Raw genomic sequence first — 14,468 nt, forward strand, 5'->3', positions numbered from 1 at the left:
TAAAAAAAAAAAAAAGAGTAAAGTGTACCACTTCTAAACTGGCTCCAACCTCACACCTCCCATGCCTGTCCTCCACACTCCTTACTTATCCAGTAACTAAGTGCAAAGGATTCTAAGGTCATAGGTGAGGATGGAACCATTTGATATAAGAGCCTGGGTCCTCGAATCTCCCTGTGGGAAGCCACCTGCTGACCGGAAGCACTCCTTTAAACTTTTGGGTGGGTGATAAATAAGCTTATGTTTTGCAATTTATTTGTTACAGTGACACCTTATGTAGTCTCTTTTCCTGTTCTTTGCCTCAGCTGCATCTGGGTTGGAAGCTGACCTGTGTTGGGCAGATTTTGAGTTCTAGATAGGTTTTTGTTGACATGCTACTAGGTATGGTGGGATTTTAGTCTTTCCTGGTCTCTGGTTTGGTGCCCAACACATCTTAGTTGTCTCTAGGGGATGTGGTGCTACACGTTTGTGCCTTCCCTGGCTCCTTCCTGGTCTCTAGGGAGGAAGGTGCTGCCGGCTAACACCTGCCTGACTCCAAGTTTGTGTCTTGGCTCCAGATATCCTGGACTCTCACCTCCTTCACCCTTTGTCATCACTCTGATCTTCACTCATTCTTTGTCCCTAATTCCCTTCCCATTGCCATTGGATATTATTCGCCTTTCAGGGCAATTGATTTACCTACTCCTTTAAGGAATAATAAATACATTATAGAGTGATTCTCAGCTGGGCACGGTGGCTCACACCTGTAATCCCAGCACTTTGGGAGGTGGAGATGGGCAGATCACCTGAGGTCAGGAGTTCGAGACCAGCCTGACTAACATGGTGAAATCCCATCTCTACTAAAAACATAAAAATTAGTTGAGCATGGTGGTGCATGCCTGTAATCCCAGCTACTCAGGGGCCTGAGGCAGGAGAATTGTTTGAACCCAGGAGGTGGTGGAGGTTGCAGTGAGCCGAGATTGCACCACTACACTCCAGCCTGGGCGACAGAGTGAGACTCTGCCTTAAAAAAAAAAAAAAAAAAAAAAAGTGATTCTTGACTTCTACACCTAAGGCTCCAGACCAACATCAGGGTCTAATCAGGGTCTAGGCTTTCAGATTAAACAAAAGCCTTGAGTCCCTTCTTGTTTTCTCCAGTTACAAAACCTATAGCTCTTTGGGCATCACCTACAAAACTTTCGCCTTCTGAGAAAATCTCTGGCTCCAAGCTCATTGGCTGAAAGCTTTAACTGACAGGTCTCGAGTCCAGTGACAGAACAAAGCTCTGGTTCTCAGTTCTATCCACTTCCCCAAGCTTCCCTTGTATGGAAATGGCCTGAGGCATTCCTTTTAGTTATTTCAGAGGCAGACTGTTCTGATTTTGAGATACTTTTACTTTAAGTCTCTGTGGCATCATCTAGACCTCCATGGTGGCTGCCATCTCTCCACATCCTTCCCCCAATCCCAGGGGAGCAATCTTTATTTGTTGGGCTGGTTTGGTATCTGCTCTTTCCCCAAAACTTAACAAGTCACCTCAACAATAGGGTGTAGAAGAAAGAGCCTCCATTAGCTCTAGGACCTCAGGAGAGGCACACGTAACATCTTGAGCCTCAGTTCCTCATCTGCCAAACGTGGATCAGAATTACTTTCCTGCCTACCTACATAATTTGAATATTAAGTAATGAGAATTTTGTAAAACCATTGAAATTCTTCAAAGTACCATATAAAGAATGCTAGGAGCTATTCATATTGCTTTGCTTTTAGAAACGATTCAGCTTCACCTTCTCTGCTTTTCTAATTCCCTCTGGCCACCTTCCCCACCCCATCAGGGCCAGGGCTCTTCCCTGGGAAGGAAATAGGAGGAGTACTCACACTTCTGGGTTTATCTCCTTAAGTTTAGCTCACTCCCTAGACTTGGATGGGTGACCTCCTTCATCAGTTCATAGTGGCTTTCCAGGGTCACCAAAAGCTTTGCCTCACAGGACAATAGCCTATTTCATACACTTTATTTTAAAACTGATAGAATCATCTAGCTCTGGTGAAATCAGAGAGCTTGTACCACCAATATCTCTGCAGGTGGAGAAGGGGATGAGGGCTTCCAGTGGGGCCTGTGTGAGGTTGGGGGAGCAGAGATGGCCAGCTCTGTTCTGGTCTTTAGAGAGCAGGGTCTGGGTTCCTCCTCCCTCCCTGGCCTCCTTGCTCTGCAGTGGTAAACCAGAGTGACTGGAATGATGCTTTAATATAATGGCCCCCAGAGAGAGAGCTTTGCCCCCAACCCACCAGTGTGGGATTAATGGGATGCGGTGGGGCGAGAAGGACATCCCACAAGGACTAATGTCTCAGCCCTCAGGGTCCTTGTATCAGCCTCAGCCTCATCTTCCTGAGCTGAGTGGCTGAGACCAGGCAGGGGTTGAAGAAGGAGGGCAAAGAGGGAGACAGCAGCAGGCTGACCCTGGGGTTCTACGGTTCTACCTTTACTCTGGAATAGCCAGCACTGGTAGAAACCACCTCTGGGCTGCTGGACCGTGAGTCACGTCTACACAGTAGAGGGCAAGTGAGGAAACAGTAATTTTGTCAATTGTTGAGGATATAAACTCTTTCACAGGATTTAAGCTATTTAAGCTGATCATTGAGGCTGTGAGTTCTGTTACCACCACTCGGTCTACGTTTCACATGGCCCCGGAGCTGCTGGTCCTTGCCTTTTTCATTGGCCAAAACTGTATTTCCTATAAGGACTGAGGATTGAGTAGCCCTGTGTTCTCTCCCCACACCTAAGAGCTGTCCGATCCCCCCACCGCCACCGCCCCGTGAGAGTCACCACATGGTGATAGCTCCCTGCTATCCAGAGCTCCTGGACCATGTGAGGGTCCAATCTCAAGTACTGGGCTCACTCACAGGCAGTCAGCATGCTGGGAAGAAAGTGGCTGCAAAGTCTGAGACTGAGTTCGAATGTCCGCCCTGCTGCTGTAATTAATGTGTAACTCCAGCAAGTTCCTGAACCTGGCACCTTCATTTCTTATACTGGTAATAATAATTTCTTTGTATAGGCTCTGTGAGAATTAAACAGATACCAGGTGTCTAAAGTGCTCTATGCACATAGTATATGTTCAATAAATGGTAGTTATAGTCCAGGTGCAGTGGCTCACCCTCATAATCCCAGCACTTTGGGAGGCTGGCAGGAGGATTGTTTGAGCCCAAGAGTTCAAGATCAGGGTAGGCAATGTAAGGAGACCCCATCTCTACAAAAACTAAAAAAATTAGCCAAGTGTGGTCACACGCCAGTAGTCCTAGCTACTGGGGAGACTGAGGCAGGGTGGATCATTTGAGCCCAAGAGTTTGAGTGAGCTATGATCGCACCACTGCACCTCAGCCTGGGCAATAGAGCAAGACCCTATCTCTAACAAAAAAGAAAGAAATGGTAGTCACTATCTGTTACTCTGGGGGTCCAGAAGTCACCAGTGAGCAGTGTCTTTATGGCCCATGGCAAGTTACTGGGAAAATTCCTGCTGACAATGAGCTTTTGAGCAAGTGAGAGCACCTTGCTGGGCGGACAGACATGGGTTCTTGGTAAAGCCCTGGAGGAAGGAAATCGAGGGCTGGCAGCTCTGAAAGGTCCGCCCTGCGGCTGCTCTTACCCTCCTGCCCCACAGACCGGTTACTCTTTAGACATCTCGAGTAGCTTAAATCTGACTCTCGGGCTGGAGCAGCCCAGACAGCGCTCCCCTGCGGGACCATAGAATCCTGGATGTGGGCGTGGGGGCCCTGGATCGGCAGTGGTGGAGTCTTCTGAGCCTAAGGGCTACGGGAATGACAGAGTTGCAGACGGCTTTGTCGCCCGCGGGGCGGCTCAAGTGTCCTGGGTCCCAACCTCTGTCCTACGGCCAGGCCGTCGGCTCAACGGGCGAAGGGAATCGGGCTGACCAGTCCTAAGGTCCCAAGCTCCCCTGACCTCAGGGCCCAGAACCTCGCATTACCCCGAGCAGTGCGTTAGTTACTCTCCCTGGAAAGCGGCCCTCGCCGGGGAAAGTGGGAGTTGCGGCACTGCGGCCTTTGGAGGCCTAGGTCGCCTAGAGCAGGCGGAGCCCTGTATCCCTCCCGGAGCCGGCCTGCGGTGAGGTCGGTACCCGGTACTTAGGGAGGGAGGATGCACTTCGTGCTCAGGGTAGGCTGGGCCGCTGCTAGCTCTTGATTTAGCCTCATGTCCGCCTTTGTGCCAGCCTCTCCGATTTGTGGGTCCTTCCAAGAAAGAGTTCTCTAGGACAGCTGGGGACGTCTCTCGGGTCTGGCGAGGCGACAGGCTTTCTTCGGACCCATCGCCAGCGGTGTTACAGAGACTTTCTCCACTGCAGGGCGGCCTGGGGCGGGCATCTGCCAGGCGAGGGAGCTGCCCTGCCGCCGAGATTGTGGGGAAACGGCGTGGAAGACACCCATCCGAGGGCACCCAATCTGCCTCTCCGCACTCCGATTCCATCCTGCAACCCAGGAGAAACCCTTTCCTAGTTCCAGCCGCACAGGCACCCGCGGAGTTTCCAAAAGAGACTCCCGCGAGGTCACTCGGAACCTTGACCCTGACACCTGGACGCGAGGTCTTTCAGGACCAGTCTCGGCTCAGTCACCTGGTCCCCGATCGCCGCGACCGGGAGTTCCTCCTTTCCTTTCTGCTCACCAGCCGGCCGCCGGCAGCGGCTCCAGGAATGAGCACCAACCCGCGCTGGGGTGGGTTCAGGCGGCAGGAATGCAGAGGCTGGTCCTCCTCTAGCCCCGGCGCATTCACTTAGGTGCCTGAGCCCTGAGGTTCAGCCTGACTTTCCCGACTCCGCCGGGCGCTTGATGGGCTCCTGGGCTTCTGGGCTCACCCTTACACCTGTGTACTAAAGCACTGCCGCCCTCCCGAGGTGCACGTCCACCCCCTCGGCGCTCATCGGGGCGTTTTTTCACCCTCTCACGGTGCACGCGTTTTCTCTCACGTCAGCTCACATCTTCCAGTACACACCCACTGCGTCTACCTGCCCCTCCAGCGTTTCCAGGCAGCTTTGAGGGCCCAGAGGACTGAAGTCTTAGTGCTAGGATGGGACCACGATGAAAAAGGAAGGGGCCCAGTCAAAAGTCCTCTCCTCTTCGGTTTTTCTTCAACTATCCCTCACAAAAACATTTACTTCTGTCCCAGCGCCTTGGCGGATTTCGGCAGAAGATGGGTCCTAGGGGGTTGTGGAGGCCAAATTCCCAGGATGCTGGTCCTGCCTTTTTCATTCGCCAAAATTGTATTTCGTACAACGACTAAAGATAACCAAGCATTGAGTAGCCCTGTTCTCTCACCAGATTGCCCTGGCTCTGTTTAACTTTTCCTGGTGCAATGCGATGTCACCACCTGCTCCCCAGGCAGGCATCACTCCCTCAAGGTACAATTTGGGGTAGGGATTTGAGTCCTGGAGAGGGTCAGCAGGGCTCTGGGGTCGGGGTGGGGAGGAGACTGACAGGGATACACTGCAAGCTCCACATACTCTCCTCTGCCCTCTGTAGCCCGGGGCTTTAATGACCCCAAGCAGGTTTCCCTTCTCTGGTCTAGCCAGCTGCCCCTAGGGCTGGATTTTATTTCTTCATGGGGTTTTGCCCTGAAGGGCCCCATGGGCATGGGACCTGGTTGGGAACAAATGAAGGGTGTCTTGTAGCAAACACAGTCAGAGAAGCAGAAAACAAGATTGGGCACTTCCAGTCACTTGGTCACTTGAGGTGGCTGGAGCAAAACTGGTGGCTTCTGTGACTGCTACAGGGTGAGGGGGGTGGAGGGTGGCAGAGAGGTGACAAGCCACTGGGAATCCTACTCAGTGGGGACACCGGACAGGGAGTGGTTGTCATCACCAAGCAACATCTGTGCGAGTAGGTCAGGATAGCAGCTCGGTCTTCCCAGGTGAGGAACTGAGGACCAGCTTGTGTAGATTTATGCAGTGGGTGAGTAGCTTTCAAATTTATTTTCAGAACTTCCACGTAGTACCCGCCTCTCTGTTTAAACATTTTAAAAATTTTTATTTATTTAAGTATTTTTGTGGTTAGCTTTTCAAGAGGGAGGAAAAGAGGGGAGTTGCGACAAGTAGCACCCCTATGCTGGGATTCGTTTTCCACAGTAAAGCTTGGGACTGGCACCCCGTCCCCTACTGGCAGGTGAAAACTCCAGGCAGACTCCTGAGATCCCACCTGGGCTGGCTGAGAGAGTGCCTGGGGTGCATCCCTCAGTAGCTGCCACCTCAGCCCTGGGACCATCTCTTTCTCTGGGATCAAGCAGCCAGGTGTCAAGGCCTTCCCAGCAATCCATGCTGCACAGCTGGGTCTTGTCCTAGCAGGTTGATAGGCAGGGACTGGTTGCTTAGCCAGGGCACCAGTGTGTGGCTGTGGATTTGTGTGCTTCTGTGGAGAAGCATTATGTGTATGCGTGTGTGTGTGTGTGTGTGTGTGTGTGTGTAGGCACAGGCATGAGGAAGGGTTCATTTGTGCAGGTATCTCCCGTATATATCAGTGTGGGAGAGTGCCTGAGGATGTGTTTGTGTGTCTGAAAATGGGCGGAAGGTCTGTTGTGCTAATGTGTGCAGGGGTGAACATGTGTGTGACAGAGTCTGTGTGTTTCCCTGAGTGGTGGCTGTGTGAGAGGGTGAGGGGATTTGGTATTGTCTACCATGCCTGGCACATAGCAGGCTCTCAAGAATCTTGAGTTTCATTAATGTTAAATGTGTATGTTCCCATCCTTGTGGAAGCTGGTATAGAGCCTGTTTTCCTGTGAGTGTGAGATTGGAAAATGGGGGATGGGCAGGGGTGAGACAGGATACGAGGCTACCGTTTGCTTCCTCCCTAGAAGTAAGTACATAGAAGAGTTGGCTCTGGCACCTCACAGGACATCACCAAGTCCTGTGTGACTGGCTAGGCTGTCCCAAGGTGGCTTCAGGCATCTCTTGAGTCTTTGGGGACGTTCAGGCAGTAGCCTGCCATTCACCCTGTCAGTCAGCAGAAGTTGGGCCCACTCAGGCCTTAGAAACACAGACCAGTACCCGGGAGGACCTGAGCTATCCGCGAGAGCAGAGCTTCCAGTAGAGGCCGCAGGAGCTGCCTTGACTGGAATTCCTCTTGGGGTGCAAAGGTGGAGGGGCACATTGTGCGACCCCAGGCGGAGGACTGCAGCCACTCTCGGGTAGCCCCTTGACCTCCAGGCCTGCACAGATCCAAGACCCAGGTGCAGGCTCTCGCGCCAAGTTAGCCGGCCTAACAGCCTGCAGCCGCTCCAGTCTCAACTAGGAAGGAATTCTTGTTGCTTACAAAGTCCAAGCGAAAGGGTGTTCTGCTTTTATCCCGGTTTTACCAGAAAACGCTGAAAGGAAAAGCCCCTAGAGGACACAGTGCTTTGGGAACTCGGGGCGCCACGAGCAACTCATCCCCTCCCTTCCACCCAGCCGAGGTACCCTGGTTGCGGAGGGACGCGGTGAGTACCTACAGCCACTGCGACCCGAGAAGGGAAAGCCTCAACGTCTTCCTCTCGGAGTCCTGCCCACTCCGGATCTGCCCGGACTGGCTCAGATGCGTCGTTTAAACAGGGGGCTGGCACTCCAGAGAGGAGGGGGAGCTGCAGGTTAATTGATAGCCACCGAAGCACCTAGGCGCCCCATGGGCGGAGCCGGAACCGCCAGCTCGGTCTGACCCCTGTCTTTTCTCTCCTCTTCCCTCTCCCACCCCTCACTCCCGGAAAGCGAGGGCTGAGGTAGGGGCAAATAGACCACCAGACAGGAGGAGAAGGACAGGGGTACAGATGGAGAGACCAGGACACAGAGTACAAAAGACTGGCAGGAGAGAAGAGGAGAGAAACAGAGAGGGACAGAGAAAGGGAGAAACAGGAGAACCGAGGCGCCCGCCGGCCTGGCCGCCCAGAGTCCGATTTCCCTCCTTCCCTGACCCTTCAGTTCCACTGCAAATCCACAGAAGCAGGTTTGCGAGCTCGAAGACCTTTGCTCCACGGCCACACGCAGCACCGGGGCTGCGCCTTTGGAGCTTAGGTCCGGGGGTCTGAGCCTGGGACTGGCAAATCCGCGTAGCGCATCGCGCCCAGTCTCGGAGACCGCAACTCTCGGAGTACACGCAGCAGGAAACTTCTGCTGCCCAATTTCTCCCCCAGCTTTGGCATCCCCGAAGGCACTACCTGCCCTCGGCACAAGCTCTCTCGTCTTCCACTTCGACCTCGAGGTGAAGAAAGAGGCTGGCAAGGGCTCTGCGCGTCGCTGGTGTGGGGAGGGGAGCAGGCTGCCCCTCGCTTCTGCAGGGAGTTTTCCCAGCCAGAAAAAGGGAGGGGGGGGGTGTTTCAGGAATTTCGGTGCCTTCACCTAGCGACTGACACACGTCGTGTGTGTGGGAAGGCGTCTCGCTGTTTTCGGGACTCACCAGAGAGCATCGCCAACCAGAACGGCCCACCCAGGGTGTCGAGTCTTGGTAGGGAAATCAGACACTGCGGCACTCCCGGCCCGCGGGCCTTGTGGCATATAACAATTTATATATTTATGATTTCTAATTTTATTATAAAATAAAAGCAGAAATATTTCCCGAAGAACATTCACATGAGGGCATTATGGGGAGACGGCAAGTCGGCGGCTGGGGGAGGGGGGCGCGCTCAGCCGGGAGCGCTGTGGCCACAGTCCCGGGAGGAAGAGAGCGGTGTGGTGGGGCCTCGCCAAGAGAGAAGGACCAGGGGCGGACGACGAGGCGGCGTTTAGGGGCTTCTGTGGCGCTGCCCTTTCTCTCTCACTTAAGTTACTAGGCGAAAAGCTGACACCTGCAGCTCCCACTGACCCACAAGGGTAAGGGAAAGGGCCTCTGGAAAATGGCCTAGGTTCAAAGGACCTTTCTTTTCTCTCCTCTTCCCTCTCCCACCGCCGACTCCGGTAAAGCGAGGGCCAGAGGTAGGGGCAGATAGACCACCAGACAGGAGGAGAAGGACAGGGGTACAGATGGAGGGACCAGGACACAGAGTACAAGAGACTGGCAGGAGAGAAGAGGGGAGAAACAGAGAGGGAGAGAGAAAGGGAGAGACAGAAGGAGAGAGTGAACGGTGGCAAGCCAGAAATCTAGAAGAAAAGAGAGAAGCAATACAAAGAGAGGGAGAAAGACGGAGAGAAAGCAGAAAAAGGAAAGGAAGAGGAAAGGGGGAAAAGGCAAGGCAAGAGAGGGGAAAAGAAAGGAAGAGACAGAGGGAGAGAGAGAATGACAGTGGTATATAATTTATTCCCTTCTGTGGTTTAAGACCCAGTCTCCAGCCCCAAAAGGATCCCAAAAGTAACTTGTTGAAAATAAATCCCAAACAAGGACCAACATAGACAGCTATCCGCCCTACCCGGTTGTTCTACCCGCTCAGCCTACAGGTCTTTCAGTACCTGGTGGGGCCGCAGGGGCGGGGTGCCCCTGGACACTGCCACTCTCAGGTCCCCAGTGTCAAGCCACAAAAGGCAAGCTCATCAAGGCAAACGGGTTCTAGGAGCCCAGGTCCACGAGGTTGGCTGACATGGGGTTAAGGATGGAGTCCTGCAGGCCATGGTGGTGTTGCAGTGGGTCCGCTCCACCTCCGCCTGGCACCGGCACTGGCACTGCGCTGGGTCCCGGAGGGTGGCCCAGGCTGTGCAGGGACGGCAGCCCAGGTGGCGGCGGGCTGAGCAGCAGTGCCGGGCTGGATGAGTGGTCTGGCGTCCCCGATGGAGTCTTCTCGTCCTCCGAGCTGCCTAACACCGACTTGCCGCTGCCATTCAGCGGGTTGTGGCTGTTAGAATTGGAGTTCTCGTTGTTCTCCCTGCAAGTGCGGGAGCAAAGCAGCAGGGTCAGCAGGGACATCGAGACCACCCAGAGCCATCTCAGTCGCAGTCAGAGCCAGCCACCAGCCTCAGGAGACAGATCCCAGGCTTGTGGCCTGCGGGTGTTTTTGGTTTCTACCATTTCCTCGATTTGGTCTGGGTTCTTTCTGCCCATTCTCTTCATCTCTCAACACCCAATTTCTCTTGCCCCTCTCCCCTTATCGTCCCCACCTCTCATGCTCTCAATCTCATCAATATCTTTTCTGTATTTCCTCTTTCCCTCCTTCCCAATATTTCTTTTCAGGAACAGAGGGGCAGGGGAACAGGGTTCCCTGAACTTGTGGGGTGAACAGGGAGGAGGAGAAGATGCCTGGATTTTCAGATCACTCTAGGCTCCTCAAGCCAGGTTTGCTGAGTAGACGTGGGGCTAGGAGGTTAAGGAACCCTGGATCCCAGGTCAAGGGATTTAGGGGCTCTCACAAGCCTTCATTTTCCTTTGCTTTTTCTGCCCGAGGGAGACCCCTGGCTGGGAGATAGGATCCTGGGGCTAAGCGTCCTTTCCCTGTAGCTCCAAACTGGGCAGCCCTGTGAGGGCTCTCCTTGCTGGGCCTAGAGACAAGGGTCCAAGGATGGAGGACTCCCTTTCCATGGTGGTACAGTGAAAACATCAGCTGGGGGACCAGAAGCTTGGGGGATAAAGGGCAGCCCCTGGGAGAAGGCCGAGACTTTTCCATTGTAACCAGCCACTCCGGGAATCTGCAGCTCTCATCTGGGGCCTGGTCTGAGAACCCAGGTTTTCAGGAGTCTGAACACATGCCAGTTTGCATGGAGGGGGACCCAGCAGAGAGAACCCACCTCCTTCTACGCCTTTGACTGACAGCTCCTCCCCAGATTTGGATATTTAAAATCCTGGATATGATCTCTTGTCACCAGGTTCCAGGAGGGCTTTTCTTTCTGCTTTCCTGGGAGGGAACTTCCCACAGGGCTGGCAGCTGAGACCTCACCACTGTGGATACTCCAACCTCAGGGTCTCAGATACCTGGGAGTATCGGAGCGTGCAGCACTCCCCCTAAGATGTTTCTGGTTCAGCACCCCCACCTCTGACCCTGATCATTCAAACTCAGGGTGGAACACACCCCATATCACCAACCCCAGGTGTCCTGTTCTCCTCTTACCCCAGTCTGGATTCTGTTCCCATAATCAGTTCCTCTCCAGATTTGGGGTCCTGAGGGGTTATAGGACAGGTAGTGGCAAGGGCCTAATGATCAACCTTTAGGCTGGTTCAGGAAGTCCTGGTTTACCTGAGGACATCCAACTCCCAGCCCCTCTGTGGCTCTCAGCTCACCGCAGACATTCTGACCTATCCATCAGAGGTAGGGCCCAAGGAGAGAGGCATCAAGGGCCTGGAGCGCCAGGGAAGGGCGGCTATCTCTTGCAAGGCAGAAAACACGGCATGCGTCTCCTCTCCCAGAACTGACACTTCCTCCCTTTCACCTCTGGATCCTTTCTAAGGGGATAAAGGACCCGCTATCAACTCCCACATCTGACAAGGAAAATTCATGGCCAGGCTTTTCCCCATCCAGGTCAAACTAGGGAAGTTCCAGTCCCAGTCCCAGTCCCGACCCCATCACACTTTGGTCTGGAGCTGAGTAAGGCTGGGGGGAAATGCCGGGAAGCACCACCAGCAAGAAATCTGCAAAATCTGCTTTCACCTGGGCCCAAACCCCTCCGTTCTGAGGATGACCAGACCTACTGTGCCTGCTTCACAGGGGATCCAGGCCTACAGTCCTGCGCTGCCCCGAAGCTCTCTGCTTCTCCACCCTTTTCCTGTAGCGACCGAGTGGTTAGTTGACAACTTCCTGAATTGCTCTGCCCGCTTTAGACAAATCCCTGCTCGCCGTGTCTCCGGCATAGAAAGGCCTAAGCATCGTCCGAGTCAAGGCTGGCTGCAGCTGGGCTGTGGCTGGGCCTGGGGGCCCAGTTTAGGTCTCTTCGGGGAACCCGCAGAAGCCCTGCGAACCCCTCCCTTGTGCCCTGGGGAGCCGGCGCCGAAGAAGGTCTACTTACTCGTACCTTTCCTTGGCCTCGGCCGCCCGGTCGCGCTGCCGCCGGTTCTTGAACCAGTTGCTGACCTGTGTGGTGGTGAGGCCCGTGGCCTCCGCAAGCTCGCGCTTCTCGCGGGGTGAAGGGTAGGGGTTGTGCGCGTACCACTCGCGCAGTACGCTGCGACTCTTTTCCTTGAAGCAGTAGCTGGTCTCCTCGCCGTCCCAGATGGAGCGCGGCAGCGGGAATTTGCGGCGCACGCGGTATTTGCCCACGGCGCCCAGGGGTCGGCCGCGCAGCTTCTCCGCCTCGATGTAGTGTGCCTTGAGCCACAGCTGCTGCAGCTTGGCGTGGTTGTGCGGCGAGAACTGGTGGCTCTCCAGGATCTTGTAGAGCTCGCGGAAGTTGCCGCGGTGGAAGGCCACCACGGCCTTAGCCTTGAGCACGCTTTCATTCTTGTGGAGGTGCTCGCAGGCGGGCAGCGACCACAGGAAGCGGCCCAGTCGCTCGATGTTGCCGCCCTGCTGCAGCACCTCGCACACGCACGCCACTTGCTCCTGCGTGAAGCCGAAGGTGGGCAGCATGGACATGGTGCCGGCTGCGTCCCCGCCCGCCCGAGCGCGCCCTCACCGGGCCGCGCGGTCCCGCATGGAAGCTTCCCCGCCGGGCCGTCCGGGCCGAGAGGCGGGCGGGGCGGGCCCCGTGGCCCGGCGCTGGCCCCGGTGAGCCCCGAGTCACTGTCGTACGTCCCCGCGCCGGCCGCGGGTCCCGCGCAGCTCCGCGCCCCCACCACCCGCGCGCCTCGCCCAAGCCCTCGCCCAAGCCCGGGGGCCGCCCGGGGCGCCGCTCCGCATGCTCCGCGCCCGCCCGCCGTTCCCTCGCTCGCTTCTCACTCGTTCTCCCTCCGGTCTAGCTCGCTCGCAGCTTTTTTAATAATATTATTCTAAGCGGGCATGAGGCGCGGCGGCCCGCGCCCTGATTGGTCCGGTTATCTGACCCGGGGCCTGCCAGTGCCAAACAATAGTCGGAGTCAAATTATTCGCCATAGAGACGCTGTCAGTCACTGGTAACCCGAGCCTCGGCGGGCCGGGCCGCTCCCCCCCGCCGGCTCCGCTGACAGATCGCCCCGCTTCGCGCAAAACGGAGGGCGGCTCGACTGGAGCCTGGGGCGCTCTGAGGCACCTGGGGGAGGCGGAGAGGGGCCGGGTTGGGGCCGGCAGCGGCGGAGATTGACGGGGCGGATGCCCAAAGAGGGAGGGAGGAGGAGGACAGGGAGGCAGGGGGGCGGGCGAGACGAAAGGGTGGAGTCGAGTGGGGAGAGAGAGCAGGGGAAGGCGGGGCCGTTCAGGGGTGTCCGGGAGGAAGGGGAGGGAGAGGGGTGGAAGGACCCTCCAGGGGAAGAAAGTTTGGGCAGCTTTCGCTAGGAGAGGGCTCTGCAGCCTCACCCAGGGTTCCTCTTCTCCCCAGGTCGCCGCGTCCCTCCCAGGCTCTCTGTTCACCCGGCACATTCTACCCTGGCGCAGGCCAGTGGGATTGGAGAGTTTGGACGTGCTCGGGTGCCGCCCAAAGACTTGGTTTTTTCTGCTGACAGCGCCCCACCCCCCATCCTAGAAACTCTGGACCCAGAGGTCCTCGAGGGAAAAGGGGAGGGAGTAGAAGAAAGAAGTGGGGAAGATTTGGCAGTGGCCGCAGGCGGACGCCGGAGAATCGACTTCCCGGAGGATCCCGCCTTTCCTCCCTCTCCTAGCCCCGCTGGCTGCCTGGCGGCCTGTACCGCCCCAACTCTGCGCTCTCTGCTGCTTGCCGGGCGGGGACTCAGACTTAACCCCACGGGTCCCACAGCCCGAGGAGAGCCAGGCGGTTCCGTGTGGCCTCTATGGAAGCTGACTCCGGCCAGCAGCTGCGACGCAGACAGCGGGATGGCGCAGACCCGCAGTCTGCCCACCGGGGTGTGGGAGAGGGGCAAGGGCAGAGACTCTAGGACGGTAGTGGCGCTTCCCCGGTGGGTGGTCGGTGAGGAGAACGGAGGCAAGATTTTCAGTCCTCCCGCTTCTCCGCTGGGGCTCGGCTCGGCTCCTGGTCACGCCAATCTGGAATGAGGTGCTTTAAAAGGGGGTCCTGTTTTTTTTGCTTCTGTCAGGGAGCCAGTGGAAACATGTGGTGCTGATCCTGTGGGAAAACGGCTCGCACAAAGGTGGGAGAACTGAGGGTGGGGGTGTTCTTGCTCTACGTTTTGAAAAGCCCGGGGCTTAGCTCCTTCCCGGACATGTCCTTTCCACTTCAGTTTCCTCCTCTTCCCCCCTCAGCTGCTGCAAGCCAGGAGCTCCCAGGGCCATTCTCGGTGCCGAGACCCAAGCCCGCACAAATCCTCTGCTCTGCCCTCAGCCAGCCTAGGACTATGTAACTCGAGTCTAGGCCAATTTCTTCTTTCCCACCCTTTTGTACTTTCTAGTGAGTTTGTGCTAGGAGCACTGGAATGGGAGTCTAGAGCCCTGGGTTCAACTTTTGGCTTTGCTTGGTGTCTATGGTAAGGCATATATTTATTCCTTTGTGTTTATTTCCTTCTCTGCAAGATTTCAAAAATTTTCCCTCTGCTCCAGCATTCCGGAAGTCCTTTGGGAGTGTTGTAGGCATGAG

At 55.8% G+C, this 14,468-nt stretch overlaps 1 protein-coding gene across 2 annotated transcripts; it reads right to left on the bottom strand.

Annotated features, from left to right (window-relative positions):
• Nucleotides 1-8,483: 8,483 nt before the first annotated feature.
• On the bottom strand, nt 8,484-12,962 carry SIX2 (SIX homeobox 2). 2 transcript variants are annotated; one of them, XM_009184134.4, is made up of 2 exons: nt 11,856-12,962; nt 8,484-9,787 (listed from the first exon to the last, which is right to left on the bottom strand). In XM_009184134.4, exons 1-2 carry the CDS (start codon nt 12,419-12,421, stop codon nt 9,475-9,477), a joined length of 879 nt encoding a protein of 292 aa, XP_009182398.1. In that variant the 5' UTR covers nt 12,422-12,962; the 3' UTR covers nt 8,484-9,474. The 2 variants fall into 2 exon arrangements, with proteins under 2 accessions (XP_009182398.1, XP_003908639.1); XM_003908590.4 differs by having other exon boundaries at nt 11,862-12,960.
• Between the last annotated feature and the right edge of the window lie 1,506 nt (nt 12,963-14,468).

Source organism: Papio anubis, chromosome 14 (genome assembly GCF_008728515.1).
Source record: "Papio anubis isolate 15944 chromosome 14, Panubis1.0, whole genome shotgun sequence".
In the NCBI taxonomy this organism is placed as follows: Eukaryota; Metazoa; Chordata; class Mammalia; order Primates; family Cercopithecidae; genus Papio; species Papio anubis.

Bases quoted from the DNA above. Each gene is read 5' to 3' on its own strand.
- SIX2 (XM_009184134.4), bottom strand. From the start codon at position 12,421: ATGTCCATGCTGCCCACCTTCGGCTTCACGCAGGAGCAAGTGGCGTGC. The intron at 9,788-11,855 runs GTAAGTAGACCT...CCGCACTTGCAG, and splicing joins GAGGCCAAGGAAAGGTACGA to GGAGAACAACGAGAACTCCA.